The sequence below is a fragment of the Penicillium waksmanii genome (genome assembly GCF_028829765.1).
Source record: "Penicillium waksmanii strain IBT 27052 chromosome Unknown utg000007l:1.0-4314555.0:1.0-4317578.0, whole genome shotgun sequence".
In the NCBI taxonomy this organism is placed as follows: domain Eukaryota; kingdom Fungi; phylum Ascomycota; class Eurotiomycetes; order Eurotiales; family Aspergillaceae; genus Penicillium; species Penicillium waksmanii.
In genome coordinates, this window is record NW_026643253.1 from 215,173 (window position 1) to 237,180 (window position 22,008).

Here is a 22,008-nt window from a genome sequence, read left to right on the forward strand (position 1 = left end):
GATTGAAGAACTGAGAAATGAAGAAATGGAAAAGCGGAATGTGGATACTGACGAGATGGTTCCAGGTTTGTGGTGGTGGGGTGATGGGGGACCAGGAAGAGGGAGAGGGAGAGAGCTCGGAGCTATACTAGCAAACAGAGAGGAAGGCGCGGCGAGGTGATCTGGCCGCCTGAGGTATCCGAGCACCTTCAAGTTGTTATAGGCCTAGGTAGCACATAAATAAATACTGGAACTGTTATTCTACTACTCAGAATGATGTGCTCATATTCATGTCACAATCAACATGTGCTTAGCGAAGGTGAGGGTAAGATCATTTCAATGAGGCTGCACATATCAGTCTGCGATACCTAAGCAGAGGAAATTGATTTCTGTGGGTAAAATACATACAGAAGACGAATAGAACGTCCAAAGTCGTTATATACCTATCTGAATATGGCAAACACAGTTTATGTGCACCACCAGCATGCATTGTGAACCCGGCATATTCACCGGATGGATATATGGATCATGACAAAAGAGCCGATTCAAAAAATATGAGAAAACAGAAAAACGAAAGAAATCATGCAAATGTTCAGTTAGAGCTCTTGACGGCATTCTTCACCATGTTGGCGAAGTTGGGGGTTCCCAGTCCAGTGACGGGGTCCCATCCCTTAGTCGCATTCCAGCTGGCGTAAGGGACAGTAGGGCCACCGTTCTGCGGGCCACTGAAGCGACCGTTACCATCACAGCCGGTGCTTCCACCATTGGTGATGTCGTTCAGAACGGAAGATGCGTCCGAGTAAAGCCAGGGGTTAAGGAATCCCATAGTGGACTGGCCGGCCTGAATACGGGCATCATTGAGAAGGGCAATGATACCAGCAAATGCAGGTGCTGAGGCAGAGGTCCCGTCAACTCTGGTAAGCCGACCCTTCTCATAGATAGCATAATTCTGGCCCTGGGCAGAAACATCGGGGAATGCACGACCCTTCGCGTTGAAGAGCCCCGACCACTGGTTACCCAGATTTTGCAGGTATGAACCGACAGCATCTTCCTGATACTTGGGGCGCTCCCACAGGTCGGAAAAGCCTCCAGAAGAAAAGTAAACAGCCTTCTCGGGGGATGTGTGGGTCGTGGCGCCGACGGAGGTTACCCAGGGACAGGCGGCAGGGAACTGAGGGGGGGAAGTGCGTGGCGTTCTTCCCGTCATTAGTTTCGCAGGCCGAGCCCACTCCGGAGTCGCCAGAGGAGAAAATAATAGAGACACCGCGGCTGCCGAGCTGGGCGTACAGGTTGCAAACAGAGCGGGCGTACTTTTCAGGAACACTCTGGTGGATAATTAGCATGGGCGACGTCAAGAAGTTTTGAATTATGTGGGAATATTTACCTGTTCGTCCTCTCCATATGAGGTGGAGATGACCTGTGGCAGTTCATCATTGCTCATCTTGACAACGTTCTGGAGGAAGTCAAGGTATGGCTCGTTGTTATTATTGTTGATATCAGGCTGGTCAAGGTCGGGCACAAGAGATCCACGACCACCAGTGCTGAATTCAGTGACGGGAACCGGAGAGCTGAGACCGACAATGGTCTGCAAGTCCAAGTTGGCCTCGCTGCTGTCAGTTTGAGAATTCTGGTCATTGCCACCGCCATGGAATTCGATCACAGTGAAATTGTCGCCATTGGCATATGGAGCAAGGTTCTTTTCAAAGAGAGCAAGATCCTCGTAGCGGGCATATTGTTCCAAATAGCTGGCGAAAGCGACCTTGTTTCCATTGTCGTTCTGGGGCTTATAATCACCGACGTTGTAGATGCTTTTCAGGCACTCCGGGGTAATGGCAGTGTCACAGCTAGCGGAAGGAGAGAGAGCTGCCTGCTTGAAAGCCTCATCAGCAGCCTTTGCCTTGCTGTGGATAGTGGCACGGTTCGGCTTCAGCTGACCAAAACGAGTCGTAGGCGAGACAACATTCACGTGGGGAACGACAGCCTTTGGCAGAGAGTATTCAAGAGTGCGCAGACGCTCAACGTGCTTGTGACGGTTGACGTAATATTGGAAGTTTGCATCTAATAGATCATTTGCCTTCTCAACAGTGGTGTGGACAGTCAACCAGTCGGCGTCGCGATGAATATCCTTAACACCAGCGCCTTCGAGCCAATTCTGAACACTGTGAAGGGAATCGTCGCTAGGTTGTAGCATGCGTTTCATCTCATCGTGCGATTGGAAATGTTTGCCGTAATCTTGGTGGCCGGGTGTTGACATGTCTAGGAGAGCATTCTCAAATTCGTGGAGGCCTTCTTGGGTCAACCCGAAATTAAGTTTGATGGGTTGGTTCCCAGACGGTGTGCGACTGTAGCGCCATCCTACAAAGTAAAGTATAATTAGCCTCGGCTTTGTTTACAAAAATTATTATCCAGCAAAGGGGACATACCGTCAGGAATACGAGGTAGACTCTCGAAAACATCTGCCGCAGCTGTGGATGCGAGCAGCGAGATGACCGCCAGCGACAAGCTGCCGCCGTTCAAAAGTGAGGCAAGCATAGCGAAAAGGACCGTATAGCACTGACAAGCAACACGATTCCAACCCGTCGATGCAGATGCCCAAGTATAAATAGGGCAATGGGTCTGGAATGGCCGAGACAAGGGGAGGAGGGGACGTGAAGGTTTTATTTATTATGGTTGCATTGGAAGGGAGAAAGACCGATGCAAAGAATGCGGAGGAGTGGCGCAAAAGACACAACCCCATTCTAACAAGCTAACAAGCTAACAATCGACACTATCGGGCTCTTCACCAGTCTCTTGGCCTTGCTTGAAGGGTCCCACTACTCCTCAGTGGACCCAGAAAGCCGGAGGTCCGTCGGCAGCAATCCAGGAACCAGCCAATGTCCAATGGATTAGCTGTGCGGTTCTGCAAGATGCCGTGAGGTCGCATGTTCGCACGACTGACCCTCACGCGTGCTGCCGCACTCGCGAAATGACGAAGGAAGATAGCCAGTGATGTGACTGGTATCCTACCCTTTACCCAGGCAACATACGACCCTGAGCGCGACGCGACCGACGCCACTCCGCTCCGATCTGCAGGGGAGAGACCCACTTCTCTGAGACGCCGATAAAGTGAGGGGCAGGGAAAGGTGAATGACGGGGCTGGGGGTTGGTTTTTCGAGAAACCGCTGGGGTCAGGGACAATAATCATACAAAATACGAAGTAATCTGTGGTGTAACTGTCTTCATGGACGGAGTATGGCTCTTTTCAATTGTATAAAACAACCGCAGGCTGGTGGTGGGATCTAGAATGTGACCATCGAGCCCTGCCAAGAAACACTGAACTGGCCTGATGATTGTTACCGCGAGTGGGTTACATTTGCACGGCAATTATTCCGTCCAGTTCTCGAAGGTAGAGCAGACATGAGAAAATTAGTAGTTCCTTAGGGGCACGCGGCACCTTTGGGATCGTAATTCGTGTAGAGTTCAGGGAGAGAGATGGGGAGTCCGACTGTGCTCCCGTGGATCCTGGTTTATCAGGTGGCTAGACCAGCATGAGCTTCTGCGGAGTATGTAATTCGAAGCCAGGGCGACTTGCGTATCGAATAGACGGGAACTAATTCTGCGTTCCGTCCAACTGTGAAACTTATGCGAAGGCATTGGTCATTATTCAATCTATTATTTAGAATCACGCCTTGCTCGAGATTGTGCTCACGTAGGCAGGCAGTTATCTGGTCTCCGACGGATTATGCAAGACATGGCGTTAATTGAAATCCAGTTTGTCCTGTTGATACGGAGTCCGGCGGTAGGCTTACGCTCTCAAGTGCCTATCAGTACGGAATACACGATCACCTGGGTACCGGAAGTAACATTATGACATGAATGGACACTACGTACTACTGCTAGTAGGCAGTCAATCCAGGCAGAACAATTGCCCATGAGCTATTCTAAAAAGGAGATGTGGATATCGATCTTGAACCGGCCCAAGATTGAGTTGACTCGTGCCAAGATAGTATGACTCCCAACTTGAAGTCAACTTCCCGAAAGATGTATTAGTAGTAGTAATTAGTATACTAGTTAGTGCTCTAGTAACTATGCAACTCGGATCAAATATTCATCAGAACTTGATTGATTATGATTGGTCTTAAACATCCAAACAGGGATGCGAAAAGGACACATCCAAAATATTATGTACATATTGCATGTGCCAAGCAGTAGTGATCTACACAACTGGGCTGGGCATTACTTGAAGCCAACTTCTGCTTCCTGTGTAGGCACAGGGGATCCGGAGTCCTCCAAGTGCTGGGCATAAACCATCTGGGCAATTGCATCTTCTGTCTGCAGATATGTTCGACTGCCTCGAATAAACCAAAAGGCGACCGCGATGACCAACATGACGCCAAATACGGCTATGGCGTAGTTCATGTCGCTAGGCGCTGGGTTTGGAGCACCCGGGAATAGGAAGAAGATGGTCGTGATGATGCAATAGACAATACTGACCCAGTTGAACCAGGGGCCCCAGCGACCAAGACGGAAAGGCCCGGGAGGCAGCTTGTCACGACCAGTAATGAGCAGCGCAAGGATGGGCATGGCATACGAGACGGTCAAGGCAATAGTGCTGACACTCAGGATGGCCTCGAGCACGGTGTTGGCGAACAGATACAAGATACCAACAATGGCGATAATGACACCCTGGCCCCAGAGAGCTCGAGCAGGGACTTGCCAGACAGGGTCGACATGACTGAAGTATCGGCTCCAAGGGAGGCCACCATCACGAGCAAACCCCCATGACAACCGAGAGGCGGTGGTTAAAACGCTGATTCCCTGTCCTAAGCCGTTGAAGATAAAAAGGGCAATCAAGACAGCACCGCCCTTCAGGCCAACGGTCTCAAGCATCAGCTCCATAAATGGGAGGTCGGCTCCGGCGACGTTATCAACGTTCTGAATACAGAACAGGCAGACTACCATGAAGATAAATCCTGTGATAGCGCCAAACAATACCGCCATCCAAATAACACGAGGAGCATTCTTTCGCGGCGCAGGAATCTCTTCCACCATATGAATGACGGAGTCGAAGGCCGTCAAACCATACGCGGCCTGCACAAGACCGGTGAACCAGACGACACCATCACTCCATCCGGTCTCATTCATCCATTGACCAAACACGAAAGATGGAGGCTGGAATTTCAGATCGCTTTTGACGCCGACGCAAATAAGCATCACCATCGATAGAACGACAAAAAGCCCTGCAAACCAGACACCGACGAAGTTATTGATCCACGGCAAGATCTGCTCTCGGCGGCAACTAACCACGTTGATTGCAGTCAAAAGAAAGACTACACCAATAAAGACGACAAAGTTGAGCCACCCCTGACTAGCACCGGACCAGTCAGGATTGAACATCGTCTTCATGCCCAACAGAAACTCGGTCATAAAGGCGACTTGCGAGGCGGTTAATGTCCACCATCCGAACGTGTTGATCCAGGCGCACATGTATGAAACAAAACGACCGAGCGGGGTGGGCCACAGACGGTAGACCCAGTAAGCCTGTCCGAGGGCCGTAGGCATACTGCTGGTTAATTCACCTAGCGAGAGGGCGACACAGAGGTTACAGGCCGTGACCAACACCAGGCCCCAGAGAATGGTGATGGAAGCACCATTGGAGAGACCGCTGCTCAAATCCTGAGCAAAGGTCGAGTATGTTCCTAGGAATCGAATATGGTCAGCGTGTTGGAAGAAGATACCCCAAGGTGGCGACCCTCGTTGCTTGCCACCTGCAGGGGATTATGAAGATGGTGCATACCGAGAACACAGAAAGCCAGAGCAAGCATGCTCCAGATGTTGAATTTGCGTGTTAGCGCTTGGGCATGGCCCATCGCAGCCAGGTCGGTCGCATCTTGCACATCCTGCTCATCTTCGATGGGTGGCTTAAGGGGAAGCGAATTTGTTTCAACGTCCATCGTACTTCAACCTGAGGCAATAAAGATCAATTCAGCGTAGAGGCGAGTAAGAGATACGCCCATTTTCTGCCAAAGCTGGGTCAGGAGAAGAGAAGGGAGCCTTCTGAGATTGGTATCCTGGGGTTATAAGTGTATCTCTGTCTCTCACAAGACGGAATTCCGCGGTGAACAATCGCCCCCTCACACACGGACCATGCAGTATCAGTGTCGCGTTCTCTTCCCCAGGAAAGATACGGGGCACATATAAAGCCGGGGGTGGATCGAGCCAATGGTAGACTCTACGGAAGTTAGATTGAGTGGACACAGTAGGAATTGGTCACGCAGTCAACCAATGTTGGTCATATAATCGATCAACTCTGGTCATTTTCTTTCGTTTTTTTTTTGCGGGGGGCGGAACCGTGAAAGATCCACAAATGGCACCGCCCTCGGCAGGACTTTCTCGAGTGAGCCACATCAATACTATGTATCATGCTCCATTTTCTCCACAGATAAGAATATGTAGGATAGATTCCAAGAAAATGGAACCGACATTTGGAATAGTAATTGAATACAATACACAATGGAGATAAGAAGAATGCTATACATTTCTGCTGAGTTAATTGTTCAAGAACCACGAAGGTGATGTGACATCGGCATTTTAGGCTATGCCACGGCATGTGTTACTTACCTTTAGTATCCACTTTATGTGGTGGTGGTATCGACCAGTGGTTGTAGAATATTCATATAGTAGCTATTTCCCAGCAGACACGAATAAGCATATCTGCATGTTAGGGTCATGCAGCCATCCGCCATCCACCATCGTAAGCTATCGAAGCGTGAACTGACGGGTGGCAACACTAGCTTAAAACGGCAAGTCCATGCGGACTGATAAGAGCCGCTATCGCTAGCGGACAATTGTCCGCTGACTTCCGTCCTATCCAGGATAGTGACAATGTTGTTGTAGTTGATGAAAGACATCTTATCAGCATTATCACTCCGGTAGGGCTGAGATCCCTGATAAAACTCATTGTCTCATCAGTCTTGGAGACGATATATAGTACACCGCCTGAGACTATGCCCAGATGCCCTTGACAAGTAACTCACTCGCTTGTTTAAAGCGTACTTGAGGGTCAAGGAACATTCAAAGCCACATTTTGTCCGAGAGCCAATCCCGTCGAGCGGCGGTTTTGGGCTGAAAGCCTCATTACCAATTGAATCATGAATCAGGAAAGACGAAACGATGGCTTGGGCATCAGGCCGCAGTATATGGAGTATAGTCGAGATCATATCTGCGGGAAGGGGACATGATTCATCATCGGGCGCAACGAGAACAGAAGCGGAAACGTGGCAGCCGATCGAAAGGCGAATGGATCGGAAGTTAATTTTAGGGATTGTCCGTCATACAGACCTGATGATCCGGGAGGGAATTTCCGAGAGCTGGGAGCTTTGTCTCCGCATCATTGGCCGGTATCGCCGTTCTCGGTGCTAGAATCTCTTTGTCTTTCCCTTTTCGGTCCAGGAATGAAGACAGGGTGATTGCGGATGAATACATGTTGTTGTGATATACTCTTGGTTGACGGATGTTGGAATGCGGGGTGAGTTTATGGCTGAAAGTGTTCTAACCGGCCGTCATGTTTTTCGTTTCGTTTTCGTAGAATCTTGAGATTTTCGCGGCAATGGGCATTAATGGCGCATTTGAAATTCATGAAGTACTATCGCCGCTTTGATGATAGTCAGGTACCACGCAGAAAGCCAAACCTGTTTAGGAATTCGCAGCCAGACCGGTCTCGGCTAGGTGAGGTTGAAGCGATATCCGCTATAGGGGTCGTGTTCGTGGTCGTGGCAGCATGAACATCAGCGCTAATGAATGATTCCAATTTCTCACACCATGATCAAAATTCCGCAGCTAATTTCCGCCCGTGCATGGAATTCTGCTTCCCTTTCTCACTTTAAGAAAAGCAGTCGTGTCTGCTGATCAGCAGCCGTGCCTAGACGGCTATTGACTCGCAATGTTAGCAGTCAATTAGTCTTGCTCGAGTGATTTGCTCGACCGAATCCGTTCATTTAACAGCAAAGTCGCATCGACGAAGCCCAAATTCTCTCGTCCTGAGTCTCGAGCATAGCGCCCCCGAATGGGGCACTCTAGCACTTTGGCAGATGCTTGGGACCGGAAACTTGAATTCGACGTTGGCATTGAGACTACTCTCAATTATTTATTAGAATGTCGGATGTGACAATGCGAGAGATTATTCATGGTGAGTGTATGTTGGGGTGGAAGATTTGGACGTTTTTGAGTTGCACGTCATCCTCAGAACTCCGGTCATTCAGAATCCAAAATCCAGACAGCATTCAAACCTACTAAAAATCATATTAGACAATGGCGGGAAATCAATGAGCAGAGAAGAAATACGAGAGTACAACTGACCTTTATATCTTGAAGCAATCTGACACTGCGTACCGATGACACACAACAGGCGCATCCTTTCCCCGATCGGACAATATAGCCACTGCAGTGGAACCAACTACATCCACCAGCAAGCATACAATTGAGAGGAACTGAGCATGAAAAGATAAATCAACCGAGTCTTGGCAATTACATTGATGCTTGACATAACTAACGGATACAATTCCGACCCCATCAAGACGAACGAGAAACACTTTTGTTGTCACCATGACCCGAGAATGACCATATAAAGATGGGAGAGAGAAAGGAGAAAGAAAATCGCAACCAAAACGCCGCCCGATCCCAACCATGTCACAAAGATCGTATATCACCCCAAGCAACGCCTGATCGACAGATTGTCGCCGATTCTAAATGTACAATTCGTGTCACGGTCATGAAAAGGAAACTCAACCAACACCAACCAGTGGTGTGATCGTGTGTGATGCTCATGCACCAAGTCACACGCGAGACTGTTTTGAATGGCGCCATATTCCACCCGGAAGCAGATTCTGCTTCAGAAGCGCTAGCTCCTTATGCAAGGCTTGATTCTCCTGTTGAACGTTGTCGATATAGGTGAGTGCGTTGGTGAGAATCTCGGATTTCTTGAGAGAACCAGCTCCGGCTCGTGAGGTCTGCTTATGCACTCCGGCTGGAGATATGGCCTTTTCCAGTGAGAGAAACTTGGCATTCATGTTTGTGCGGTAGCGCTTCTCAATGATGTTGTGAGCAGCGCGCTTGGCAGCATTGCGTGTCTGAGGGTCTTGGTTGGTTGAGTGATTAGAGTCTTGGGAAAGACTGCGAGTCTTCCGACCGCTGGATGTTGTTGCTGTTGACTGCTTCTGAGTTCGAGGGGCGGTGTATTCTTCGGTCTTGATATCTGGGCTCGAGGACCACCTGGCCGATGAACTGTGTGAAGCATTCCGAGTGATACGCTTGCTGGGGTTGACGGATGGCTCGGGTAGGGCGAGATCGATCGATTGACGAGCCCCAGTTGACCAGGATTGATCGTCACTGTCGATCTCCTGTTACATCAGGTTAGCATTGACCCTATTTGATCATGCATTAGTGTGGATATCATACCGAAGAGGGGGAGATGGCATCATCGCCGGCTGGCATCGTGAAGCCATTGATCGCGGTCGGGGTTCCGAAGGGATCCATGAATAGATCCTTGGTGTCGGCATTGGTCATTTCGGAAAAGTCGAATGAAACAGGATCCATATCGGCTGGGTTGACAGAAAACAAATCGATGGCACTGTCGTAGGTCCAATTGACGGGCAAAGGATCAGTTCCCTTGGTGCCAGGGAACATTTCCATTGGACGCGTCTGTGGACTAAGCTGTTGATTGAGATATCGCTCATCTTCCGCCGTTAAAGTCGACATTGGATTTGGTCGACTAAAAGCGGCCATCGTGGAGATGGGAGGGATACACATTGAGAGGATGCTTGTGTTGATCAGCGGTAAGTGGAGTCGATGGTGTGAGGTATCAGAAGATATCGAGATATCAATGACGAGCCAAGTTGAAAGAAAGGTGGCAGGATCGAAAGGTTATAAAATAATAATGAATCGACCGAAACAGATATGTTACCATGGAACAAATTTAGGTTCCAATCGGCCGCAGCAGCAGTTATATACCTACCCGAAAGATCTTCGTCAAAAATGGGCCAGGGGGATGGGGCAGATCCGGAAAGGATTACGACTGCTTCACGGTCGAATGGCCGAAGCTAGGAGCCGAGATCTACTTGTGATGTCAGGGAAAACGCCAGGCCAAAACGAGCAAAAGACCCTGGTGCCACAAACGGCGTCGTCTCCGGGCGCGAAAATCTATTGCGCCCCGGTGCAGGCGAGCCGAGATCACCTTAGCATACTTACTACTAACTACTAATATAAATTATAGTTACCTCAAACTAATACGGCCGGCTCCGAATGCAGCCGTTGGCCCTTTCTGATGGGCCCCAAGCAAGAGAAAAGGGTGAAACCGTTGAAGACGAGGCCAGCCAGGGCCGGGGCGAATGTTAGCGGTGGAGACCCAACGGATGTCGATCCAGTCAGCTGGAGTCGCCAAGTGACGCCGGCCGAGACTCGGAGCCGAAAAGGCTAGCAATCATTGCTTTATATAGTAGGCCGAAAGTACTTCGTACTTTATTTTCCGTGCATGTGGTTAGTGTATACAGGGTAGCTCTTACTAATTCATAACGCGGATTTCTGATTGATCCTTTTTATTTGGCCTAAAGGCTCGGCTCGAGCGGAAAAATCCATTTCCTGGTCACTCTACATGCCTGCAGGACCAAGATAAATCCCTGCTATGCGACCCGTCAGTGTAAACAGGACCTGGATGAGGTATTCATGCAGCTCAGCTGCACCCATATAAAATCCAGGATAATTAAATACTATTCAGAAAGCCATGTTTGTGATGTGTTCTATCCCTGGGAAAAGAATTCTTGATCAGCCGCATGATCAGGGCTTAATAGTCACAAAAGCCAATATGTAAACATTACCCCAACGGAATCGTTGCCACGGTCGGTAGATATAATATAGAGGAACATAATGCATCTAGAAACTGTGGCATATGTATCCTCTGAATGGAACAGTTGCAACCCTGTCCCCTCTCCACTCGTACAAATTCTTCCGACGTGTCAACTCCATGTGTCGTCGCCCGTCTCGATTGACTGGGATGTCTGCAGGCTACAGTACATGCCTGCAGTCCTTGCAGTGTCTGCGATGTCAATCCAGACTCCATGCACCAGGCCCCAGTGAAACCGAAACAAATGCAATGCACAACTTCCGTCCCGCACCCATAGGAGTGGACCGAGTACGACTGGTCATTGTCCATTCCAAGTCCACATAATTCCCGCTGACCTACGGAGTACACATAGAACAAACTCTCCTGTCAGTTGCCGCTTTGGACCATGGGGTGACTCGGATCGAGTCCTTCCTCGCCCGCAACCCGGGAGCCGCCGGGCTTTGCTATGGACTCTGCGACAAGGCCAGCCTCGTGACTCCGAGGCTGCGCTTCCATGGCCACGAAATTGAAACGGAACATCCCCAATATCCATTTTCGGTGAACAGTTCCGTGCGTTGAATTCTCCGCCATACGAAAATCTCCTGATCTGCCCACTCTTATTATGTTTTGGTGAACAGAGGGACGCTACGCCTACCAAACTGAGTTCCAGCTGCTGGTACCCACGGAAACCTGCCGTGCCGGCGCCTTGAATATATTGGGATTGCGTATGTGGCTTTCAATTCCTGCCTATGTCCTTTTTGAATTCTTCAACACCTGTTCATGGCAGGATCGACAGCAGCGCCCGAAGCGTAGGGAATCCAGATCTGAGGGTCGGCCTTGACCAGCCGATTTCGACACCGAGCCGAGTGGGCCCGAGCCACTCTGTTAGCCTGCTGCGAGCTGACCGTTATCCCCCCGTTTTCGGTGGCATATCATAGTCAATCGACGGTAATCTCCCACATCAGTCTGGTATCAGTCGACACGACAGCCCGCTGGCCCGGTGGTGGATACAATGCTAACGCTAGTATCGCCAGATGACAGCATCCACGGATCTGAATGGATCTGATCTGCCGGCCTCAAGCTTCCCCGGATTTTGGGTTCCGGTTCCGGGATCTACCTTGGTATATAACAAAAATGTGCACACAGGATGCTATATAAATGAATATCCAATATAGTGGTATAAAGTTTGAACCACCCTATTGAGAAACACCGGCTCGGCCTTTTTTTTGTGGGATCGAGTCCAACATGATGTCGAAAGTTCAGGAAAGGATTCGGGTAACTCGCATGGAATTGATCCCAGATGAAGGCAACACATACTTGAAATTCATTTGCGCAATGAGTTCCGCAATATTCCAAGGTTGTGGGAATGATTGCGGAATCATTGCAACTCCCACATGCCTTTCTCCTCTGGTATAATTAATTCCTCAAGTTCAGCCACAGGGCTGACTATCAATCATGTACGGGGAGGAACCTCTCTGGCTGGCAAGAAATTTTGGACTGTTGCTTGTTGTCATTCTTTCAAAGAAAAGAAAGAAAGAAAAAAAAGAAAAAAAACCGGACCGCTAAGCAATTGGCTCTATCTAGCCAAAGACATTGGATCGACATCAAAAAGACAATGCTCACGTCCAGATTTGAACTGAAGACCTCGGCATTACTAGTGCCGCGCTCTACCAACTGAGCTACGCGAGCTTGTTGATATGTTGATTAGTACAGGCTGGAATTATGAAAAAACAAAATAAGCCTGCAGCAAAGGTATAGCAGGTTCGTCATAGAAGCGGTGGGAGAAATTGCTCTAAACACCATTGTCACGAACTGTGATGCATTCGTGCAACAGTACGGAGTCGATAACAGAATCTGAGTTTGCACGGTACGCGGGCACGAGGCTCGGGCGGCATTTTTCGGAGTGGATATCAATTCGAGCTCTTTTAATCGTCCACCGGGAGACTTCTTTCAATTTCCAATGCATTCTCGGCCTACTCGGAGAGGCCCACGAGCCCGATTCCAGCCACCCAGATTTTACATACTTGTTCGATCGTCGGCGATCTCGAGCGAAGATCTCGTTCCAAGCATCAGGTCGTGGGGCAGCCCTAGTGGATCGTTTGCCTCTGATACTGGTAACTGCACACACATCTGCGTTGTTGTGTACCCCTCCAATATCCCTTATCATGCTTCACAAGTCACAATGCGGATTTCCAATGTTATCGCAGACATTGCCGTACTCAATATGCGAGTGGCGGATTTCTGACTGTGAAAATCCATCAGGGTCCATGGTCAGCTCAGCTTTGCCACCAATACCCCTCATTGGCGCAGCTGGTTATCCGCTATGGAGTATGTTGTCCATTGAATGAGCAAGGTCGCTTTGATCCACGGAGATTAGCCCCACCGTTCTCGCCCAAGCGAATGGAGCAACAGAGTTGAGATGGAGGGGCCGATCGATATCATCTGCGACGACGATTCATGCACTAGACTGGAGACTGGAGCCCAGTGACGCAGGCAGAGTCAGCTACATGGAGGCGAATATTTCGATTATAAATAAGAAGGCTCCTGTCAGGGGTTAACCCCCTCATACGAACCCCGAATTTCTATCCCGGTCGACCGATAACATGTCTCCGTAGGTACTGCGTTGCTACTTTTAGGTGGGAATCCTTTTAGGATGACAACTGACAATAAATGAAGTGCACCTGAAGAACAAGTCGAAGACCTGATCAAACGTCAAAATCTCACTGACGATGAGGTCTGGGGGCTTTTTGATAAACTCAAGCCTGTCGGCCCCGAGCATTTCATAGGCGCCTGGAAAGGCGGTAACGTGAACACCAACCACCCGACCGAGGCAAAGATGGAGGCCCTGAAATGGGCTGGCAAAGACTTCCGATCCACCGAAGATGTTGACCCCATCATGGGCTACAAGGAAGATGGCTCTCGAGTTTGGAACGAGGACTGGGGCCATGCCAGAGTAAGTAAATCTCGAGGATTCTGTTGCATGCTAGTCCTTGGCGGATATAAGCTGACTCTGTACCCCCCAAAGCTTCGTCCTATGCAATACCGTGGTGGTATTACGACAGCCATGATCTATGATGATAAACCTATCATTGACTATTTCAAATACGTCAATGACACATTGATTTTGGGAGCGATGGATGCGAAGTCTGCACCGGGAACATTTTTCTTTTACTTGTATAAATAAGATTACTATCAACTTGGAATGAGGAGGATTTAAGGTATCGCAATTAGCCTCTTTCAACTCTTTTCGGGATGAATATACTAGTTTTATACTTCGATGGCTAAGGAAATTACATATAAAGACAAGCGATGAAGGAGGACGACGAGCGAGAATTTAGATCAACAACTTTGAAACGAAATTATTTAGTAGCAATCAATAAGATAACAGCAAACCTAAACCGAGGAACGAGATGATATCTTCATAAAGGGACCACATCTTCTATGAATAGCTATAAGCTTCATCACCCCACCCGCGCAGCGCTGTAAGTATTTCCAATACCCAGTGGGACTATTTCAAAGAAAGGCGGCGGAGCAGCATTTTTGTAGTCCGGAATAGGCATACTGGTCAAGATCTCACCGACATCGGTGCCAATATGCTTCCTTCGGGTGTTGTCGGGCATTGACAGAACAAACAGCAGATGCTGTATCCATGAATTAGACAAGCGATCATCTGACGCGTGGTTTCTTGGAGTTATAGAAGCAACAAAGTTAACCCAAAATGGTAGTAAGTGGCGACCATCATGGAATATGCTTACTTGAAGCATCACGTTCTGAACCTGAATCTGATCCATGGCGGTTTGTTCAATTTCTTGTCCGGGAATGGGTAGAGGCCCACCCGATAGTATTTCAAGTTGATTTTTATCATCAGAAAAAATTCGCATGGTTGAAGAACCACTGTCCTCGAGAAAATCCAAGGTGAGCGTAGTCGCCATTGTACTTGTTGCCTGGGTGGTTGGATTTCAAATGGTTATATGAACCTATTCATGTTGACTAATGCTTGTGAACTTAGTATTCATGTCGTGAGAGATACCATATGAAGCGCAAATCTATCGTGGCGTGAGCCTAAAGTAAGAAACACATATAAAGGGCCCGGGCTAAAGCAATCGATCTTAATCTTTAGATCAGTACTGCAGGGATGCTTGTCTGTGACTTGGTTCAGACTGAAACTTACACCCTCTACCCAAAATCCCTTTGGACCATACTTTGCGCTAAGAGCATAGAGTTCCGGCATATCTAACTTCTTAGGACCAGCAGTCAATTGGCCATATGCCCAATAAGTGACTGCATTTTATTCCAGTGTAGGTTCTTGGAGCGGTCAGCAGCCAGATAGCTTTAACGTTAGAAATATTATTGTCATCGTCTTCCTTTCCAAGGCTTTCTGATTGTTTCAAGCAACTAAGGCGCTGGACAACTTCCCAAGTAAGGCCATGAGGTTCGGATTTGATCATGTCCCTACAGGAAAAGGAAAATACCCATTGACATTAGTGCGTGTGATTAAAAAGAAAAGAAAAATATTATACTAGCCTCCGTTATATCTTACATTTGTTGGTGTCTGATATCGGAAAAGGTTTTCAATCTGCTTTCGAACAATTGAGGCATGATACCCAGTAAAATACGTTCTTTAGCTCTCCCAATTTGGCCTTCGATATCACTTCCAGAAACGTAAGGAAAAAAAAAAGGAATTTACTCTTGGTCTTACTCTGGGCTGAGATCCGGCTCATCCGCACTCTAACCTTCGGGCAACTGGGATGGGTCCGTAATAGGAAACTCATGCGGCGCCCATACCACCCTTTCGGATCTTACTTGTCCGTGAATTTGAGGGAAATCAAGATCGGCCCCACGTTCGAGAAGGGCGGCTGCAAGAGAAGTATGGGGTGAATTCGGGTCTCGTTTCTTGCTTTTTCCCTGGTGGGGCCTCGCAGTATCAGCATTGTTAGAAAGAGAGTAGCGGGGCATGGTACCTTAGTCGCAGATCATTTAGACGTAGTAATGGGCCTAGCAGGTCTTGGATTCCGAATACGCCTCTCCTCGACAAGACCGGATAGAAGATCTGAGTTTTTCTTCTGACGTTGTTGGCGAGTCGTGGGCATTCTGATCTAGGATTATGATTACCTCGGATTGAAATATATCCTCTATGTACGGAGTATGCAACTTGAATTAAAACGCCGCGTGCTTAGCACAGCCACGTTGACTGCTCTGTACTCGTACCCAAGAATTGTGTCTTGGTCAACAAATCACATAATATTTATGCAGAGAAAGGCCAAATCATTGAGTGATGGGAAATCGATTATAAACTCGTACTCCGCATCCCCCCAGAATTCCGATTGCCCAGCCTTTTTTCGACAAGAAGAGCAAAAAGATGTCATGGGGAATACCTCCGAACAAATCCCGATGATCATAGAAGATCGGCAGTAAATAATACCTTAACAAGCCATCTCCACACAGCGGATAGAAAGGCCCCTCAGCTCAGGGTCGGCGTTCAGTTTTCATCAAGGCGAAAAGGGGTCATCGACAAAAGTTCCATTCGCTAGGTAAAATTCCGATGTCAGAGACACCGGTAACCTCTCGTTATGCATGACAAATTGTCCAAAGGATGCTCTGCGAGAGTCGGTGAAAGTTTTTTGCCTGGCCGTGAGGTGATGAAAGACATGTTTCAATTCCCCCGAATGATCGTCCCTCAAACAGGTTTACCACTACAGTCAATGGTTATCCCGATTAGAAGTGTAAAACCCCCAATTTGTTGATGGTAATTGGGGTTAGTAGTGTCTCACCAGCTGCAAACGGCTCAACCGGGAGATTACAACATAGCCACCTGAGAGATAATGTATAAAGGCTCATAGCCCTCAACATCGATGGACTCCTCCATCATTATCCAAACTAAATTCAAATGAAATTCTCCCTTGCTGCCATCGCTGGCTTTGCCAGCGCCGTTGCTGCTGCTAAACTTCCTGCTGCCTTCACCCTCGTCGCTGACGGCGGCAATACCGTCCTCACTGACGGCGGTAAGTCATTAATAGTCTCAATTCACCAGATATACATGAGTTAATCCATACTACAGAGCACCTCTGGATCGGAACCAACACCACCACTCACGAGATCGCCATTCGTAAGTTCCCAAATGGCATGATAATGTTCCGACTCTCATCTAACTCTATAATAGTTCGCAGCGGTGCGAACGGTGCCGTCTCTTTCACCTCTCAAAATGGTGTCCCAACTGCTTTCCAGAGCCTCTACATAGTGGAAAACTCTGTCTCAGAAATCGGCCTTACTCGTCCTCATTCTGGTGCCACCCCCAAGGATGTCACCACTATCGGCTTTGACCAAACTGCCAAGGGCTACTTCGCACGTAAGGGCGACGCTTGGTTCGCTATTGATGGCTACGGAGAGAACAAGGCCAAAGAGATCTTCTGGTACGGTGCTCACAACGCAGAGTACGCGGGCGCCAACCTTTGGGTAAAGAAGTTCAAGGAATAAGCCAGTGCAGCACTATGTGTAACAAAGAAAGTGACTGAAAAGCAAATCAAATGGGATACAGTGGATGCCCAACAAAATTCCATTTATTAATAATGGATTTAAATATTCCGAATCCCTTTTATCTAGCCTAAACCTATTCGAATGCGTTTTGCTCGCTTTTATATTTGGCAGTATACAATAACAAACCCCGGATTTCTATCGGAGACAAGGACTCGGAAGAGGGACGATCCGTTACACCGGATCGCTGAAATGCTATTGCCGTGTAGCCCAGACACAGAGTCATCTTCATTCATAGATGTTATAAGATCAAGCCGAGGAGGTCATTAAATCGCAATAATGGGACATCTATCGTCGCTAACTGCATTGAACCAGCTAAGAGTGTAATCCTGCTTCTTTTGCCTCAGCTCCCATACCCGCTGAGCGGTATCAGCAGCCGCAGCAAACAAAGGAACGTGAGTGCGATTTCCAGTCGAGAGTAGCCACTCGTGTAGGATGTTTTGTAAATCTCTGTCCACTGCCTCACAAGACGCGATGAAAATGGGCCATAACAATGACGCTTCATAGTTTCGATTATTCATGGCAGCTTCCTCGGCCAGCTCTGCAGACTTAATCACTTTGCGGACCGTGTCCTGGAGCATCAATGCATTTATGTTATGCACACGCCGGTAATAAAAGAGTACTAAAGCCTGGTGGACAGCTGCAGCCGAGTGATAAGCCGCATTTGCCTTCTGGGTGTCAATTGGAGAAGCCTTGCATCCAGATTGGGGACATACCATGTCTTCAGATGGCTCCCAAGAAAGAATGGATTGCTCAAGAAGCTTAGTCCGTCTGTTGAGAGTCATGACAATATCAGGATCAAGTTCAGTATCACGATGTAAAAGCTCTTGCTCATTGGCTAGGCGAACTGTTTGCGACAGAAGACCCAACAACGACTCTGGAACTCCGTACATCTCCTGAAATAACGAGCATTTCCAGGCCCCGAGTAGCTCCAAATGAATGTCATTGTATCCAAGCTCGTTGCTCTTTTCAGTATCACAGCCCATATCGTCTTCAGTGCTATCATTTGACAAGCGAAAGCTCCGCAATGAGTTGAAAGCCGAATGGACAGAGACGAGACTGGCATTTGGTCGCTCAGGGCAGATGTGCATGAACGCACATCCACATGTAGTCTCGGCCATGATTCGCAAATAGGCATAAACATGATGCAGAGTACGAACTTTGAGTGATTTTCGCTTTTTTGGCAGTCCTATTTTTCGAATAAGACACTCAGATTCTATGAGTAGACTTTGTGCATGAGTGTAGTCGCCACAACTGATCTGAGAAAACATTAGCCATGAATATCGCAATTGTATGGGTTGAATCGTGCAGATACCTCCAGTATAACCATAGAAAGCAGAGACATTAGCAGCTCTTTGTATGGGAGTTGACCGTCTGTGGCAACCTCTTGTTGGATACTGAGATTAAGGTGATGCATGCATATTTGTTTATAATGTTTACCGAGCCGATCCCAATCCCTTGACTCTTGGTCTCTTCGAGATAGATGTATACAACTAGCAGCGAGAACCGAGTAGAATAAGGAAAGGCCTAGACTATTGGCGGTTTCGTGAATTAAGAGTTCGGCAAACGTCTTCTTCGCACTAGGAACGTGAATATTCCTCCACGGACACAGTCTATTGTCTTCAATAGAAGGAGAAAGTGTCACCACGTGGTTCTCAAAATACCGTAATAGCTGTGTTGCGCGTTCCGGGATAAACTGAGAGGTGGTAGGCGAAAGGGGAGAATTAGAGAAAATTGAGGAGAGGGTATCGCTTTCACAGCTATCCAGCGTATGGGATACTGGACCTTTATCGTGAATTTCATCCTCTTTGCGTGACCAAGCGCATGGATCTTCTTCGGCACCTGTGATGCTGGGACTTTCGGGGATTGTATTGGAGAAATGACGGTTTACAACCGGTAAGTCCGGAGTTGGGCTGATCGGAGCTTCTTGTCTCTTTTGTGTTCCAGCCAAATATGCGTACAATTCAGCTCGATCGTTAGGCAAAGCCTCATTGGACATGAGATTCAGAATCCCAAAAGGCCCTTGGAATAGACACTTCGATGGGAGGAGATTGTGGTGGCCGCTTTGAATATCAAGGTTTTCGAGGGCTTCATTGGCATTCTGACCTTGAAGACTGTGTACTGTCGCCTGTGCCATCAACTCTTGTTCGTGGGCTGTGAAATCAGTGAGCGGAAAATATGTGGCAAGACCATCATGGATCTTACTTGGGAATAGTGGACGTCGGTAGACTCTAGTTTCTGATTGCGCCTCTGGTGGTGATGCCAGTTGTGCCTGAGCATCTCGGGTCCACTTAAGTTGAGATGGATAACCGGGACAGGGCATCCCAAGCACCTGGCACAGCTGGCAACCAGGACGAGTCTCATCGCATTTCAGATGCCGAGAGCGACACGTCCCACATCCAGTCAGGGAACGATTTCGAGGCGCCATGGTTCACATAGCCTTTCGTTTGCTCGGGAGAAAGTCGCGAAAGACGAGAGTTGAGAATGCGAGCGCGTGATGATTTGTCATATGGTGGCAAATCAGAGCAACTTAAGCACCAGAAATGGCGAGATAGTTTGATCAACACCCAGAAAGTGATTTTCTTGAAACAAGTTAGTTAGAAGTTGCTTTCCTTTGCAGAACTTTCAAATCTTGTGAGAGGTTGGAGATAACCACGCAGGTAAAAAAGAGGTGCGATTATGGGAAATTTGTCAGCACGAATAGTGGTGGCTTACCATTCACTAGAACTTTTTCTGCTATATGAGGTCGCGTATTTCTTTTTTTTGGTTATTCGAACTTGAAATGTAGCTGTTTTTAATAAAAGTTCACGCTTAGTTGAGAGGACGAGAGAGAACGGGAGAGGAAAAGGAAAGACAAGAAGGCAGAAAAAAAATGAAGAAAAGAAAGCCAAAAAGTGAAAGAGAGAGAGGGTCCGGGCATTAGGTCAGCTTTGGCTTACCATGTCTCCCTGCCCGATTAATAAAAATATTCCAATGCAATGTTCCTTTTATTCACGTAATTCCGCTTCTGATCCTGTAACCGGGCGAGGCGCATCTTAACTCTCCGACGGGCAATAATTTACAGGTGTTGATCACGACCGCTGGGTTAACGAGTGATAACCAAAACATAATATAATTGGCCTATTGAGAGATACTGGTACCTAAACACCTGTTCACAGCTCGCAATATCCAGTAGCCTCATTATGTACTCATGCTAGCTTTAGAGAACATGCATCCTTTTTTGCAGCCACCTCCGCCAGAATGGCTCGGGGGATTTCTTCATCCAAGCTTGGGCCCTCCGGCTTCCATCCAACAAGTTGACGTGCCCTGCACCCTGAAGTCTGCGCATTTGTTCCCCAAAGCACCGCGCCGTGGGCAGTGAGGCGATCAGCAGTGCCAGCATCGATCGCTTCTACATGAGCCGATTTGATGAAACCCTTCGAGTGGGCAAAGGAAGCAACCTTTCTCCCGATTTCCTTAAAAGACTAGTGAAAATCCATTAATCAATTTGTTGCTCAATGATGAGTTTGGAGTTGTCGGGACGTACTTGTTTCCTTGCCTCTGGGAAGTAAATTCCATGCTCGTTCCATAGTGAGCCACCACTTAGATTGGAGGCCTCTGCGACCAACATGAGGATTAGGCGTGATATATCCGAAACATGGACATTGCTCCAAATGGAATTGCCCTTTCCAACATGGAGACCATGGCCGTGCTGCAGAGTCGCCTTTGCAAGATCGGGTAGTTGGATACTGCGCTGGTTGACTGGACCTCTTCCGAGACCGTAAATCATGGGTCCATAAATAATAGCTGTCCGAACACCAGATTGGTCGGCAGAAAGACCCGTCACAAGATTATCGACAGCCCGCTTCGGATTTGAAGCGATAATATCACGGACTTCGTCAACCCCCTCCAGATCGTTATACACCTTCAGGCGCGCTTCGCCATAAGCGTTGTTGATAATTTCGGGACCAGAAAGCAGGCTCGCGCCAGAAATCTGAATCCAAACTAGGTGCTGTCAGTCACAAATCTCTTATTTATTTATATTTTGATGAAGTAGTAATACCTGGACTCTTTCTTCCAGTCTCGGACAGGCCTTCGGAGATGGCCTTAGCGCTAGGAAAGTGGTTGGAGCTCGCCAGATCTGTTATTTGAATAAAGTTTTCCTGGTTAGAATGGCTATAATTGACCCGAAGATTCTTTTCGTATTAACTCACGCAGGATAACATCGGCTTTAGAGGCCTCGTTTTGGATCGCGGCGGTAGAATCCAAATCTCCGATCAGAGGTATAACAGAGGGATATTTTTCAATGACACGCCCCGCTCGAGCTTCATTGCGTACCAATGCCACAATGCTAGAAGCGAGGTTGGACTTGGAGAGCCTATATAGTACATCACCGCCGATGTAACCGGAAACCCCGGTTCTTGACAATGTATGAGTATCAGTAACCAGACATCAAACAAAGGCATCTTTTTGCCATGGGAGAGAGAATCTCATACATGAAGATGCGACTCATGCTGTGTCAACGTTTAGACTGCAGGTTGTGTGAATTGTTCAGGAGACAATTTTCCCAAAAAAGAAAAACAAAATGGTGAAATCTGTGCTAAGAGCCAGTCCAGAATATCCTTCTTAAACCTGAATGTTGACCACCGTCCTGCTTACCTCAT

General features: G+C 48.0%; 9 protein-coding genes across 9 annotated transcripts; 2 read left to right on the forward strand and 7 right to left on the reverse strand.

The window, feature by feature from the left end:
• Positions 1 to 571: 571 nt before the first annotated feature.
• Positions 572 to 2,511, reverse strand: N7481_006916 (S53 family peptidase; the record flags this gene model as incomplete). Its single annotated transcript, XM_057266135.1, has 4 exons — positions 572 to 1,150; positions 1,209 to 1,304; positions 1,364 to 2,334; positions 2,403 to 2,511. The coding sequence occupies 4 exons, from the start codon at positions 2,509 to 2,511 to the stop codon at positions 572 to 574; spliced, it is 1,755 nt and encodes a 584-aa protein (XP_057120336.1).
• Positions 2,512 to 4,194: 1,683 nt separating this feature from the next.
• Positions 4,195 to 5,912, reverse strand: N7481_006917 (putative amino acid permease family protein; the record flags this gene model as incomplete). Its single annotated transcript, XM_057266136.1, has 2 exons — positions 4,195 to 5,726; positions 5,756 to 5,912. The coding sequence occupies 2 exons, from the start codon at positions 5,910 to 5,912 to the stop codon at positions 4,195 to 4,197; spliced, it is 1,689 nt and encodes a 562-aa protein (XP_057120337.1).
• Positions 5,913 to 8,792: 2,880 nt separating this feature from the next.
• On the reverse strand, positions 8,793 to 9,765 carry N7481_006918 (uncharacterized protein; the record flags this gene model as incomplete). Its single annotated transcript, XM_057266137.1, has 2 exons — positions 8,793 to 9,356; positions 9,415 to 9,765. The coding sequence occupies 2 exons, from the start codon at positions 9,763 to 9,765 to the stop codon at positions 8,793 to 8,795; spliced, it is 915 nt and encodes a 304-aa protein (XP_057120338.1).
• Positions 9,766 to 13,437: 3,672 nt separating this feature from the next.
• N7481_006919 (DUF4334 domain-containing protein) lies at positions 13,438 to 14,018 on the forward strand (the record flags this gene model as incomplete). The annotated part of the gene is made up of 3 exons (XM_057266138.1): positions 13,438 to 13,445; positions 13,511 to 13,787; positions 13,860 to 14,018. The coding sequence occupies 3 exons, from the start codon at positions 13,438 to 13,440 to the stop codon at positions 14,016 to 14,018; spliced, it is 444 nt and encodes a 147-aa protein (XP_057120339.1).
• Positions 14,019 to 14,295: 277 nt separating this feature from the next.
• On the reverse strand, positions 14,296 to 15,282 carry N7481_006920 (uncharacterized protein; the record flags this gene model as incomplete). The annotated part of the gene is made up of 3 exons (XM_057266139.1): positions 14,296 to 14,778; positions 14,865 to 15,115; positions 15,231 to 15,282. 3 exons carry the CDS (start codon positions 15,280 to 15,282, stop codon positions 14,296 to 14,298), a joined length of 786 nt encoding a protein of 261 aa, XP_057120340.1.
• Positions 15,283 to 16,721: 1,439 nt separating this feature from the next.
• On the forward strand, positions 16,722 to 17,308 carry N7481_006921 (uncharacterized protein; the record flags this gene model as incomplete). Its single annotated transcript, XM_057266140.1, has 3 exons — positions 16,722 to 16,836; positions 16,893 to 16,940; positions 16,995 to 17,308. The coding sequence occupies 3 exons, from the start codon at positions 16,722 to 16,724 to the stop codon at positions 17,306 to 17,308; spliced, it is 477 nt and encodes a 158-aa protein (XP_057120341.1).
• Positions 17,309 to 17,631: 323 nt separating this feature from the next.
• On the reverse strand, positions 17,632 to 18,486 carry N7481_006922 (Zn(II)2Cys6 transcription factor; the record flags this gene model as incomplete). Its single annotated transcript, XM_057266141.1, has 1 exon — positions 17,632 to 18,486. The coding sequence occupies one exon, from the start codon at positions 18,484 to 18,486 to the stop codon at positions 17,632 to 17,634; it is 855 nt and encodes a 284-aa protein (XP_057120342.1).
• Positions 18,487 to 18,635: 149 nt separating this feature from the next.
• Positions 18,636 to 19,793, reverse strand: N7481_006923 (Zn(II)2Cys6 transcription factor domain-containing protein; the record flags this gene model as incomplete). Its single annotated transcript, XM_057266142.1, has 1 exon — positions 18,636 to 19,793. One exon carries the CDS (start codon positions 19,791 to 19,793, stop codon positions 18,636 to 18,638), a length of 1,158 nt encoding a protein of 385 aa, XP_057120343.1.
• A 760-nt stretch (positions 19,794 to 20,553) lies between these two features.
• N7481_006924 (uncharacterized protein) lies at positions 20,554 to 21,857 on the reverse strand (the record flags this gene model as incomplete). The annotated part of the gene is made up of 5 exons (XM_057266143.1): positions 20,554 to 20,829; positions 20,892 to 21,349; positions 21,408 to 21,485; positions 21,559 to 21,764; positions 21,841 to 21,857. 5 exons carry the CDS (start codon positions 21,855 to 21,857, stop codon positions 20,554 to 20,556), a joined length of 1,035 nt encoding a protein of 344 aa, XP_057120344.1.
• Between the last annotated feature and the right edge of the window lie 151 nt (positions 21,858 to 22,008).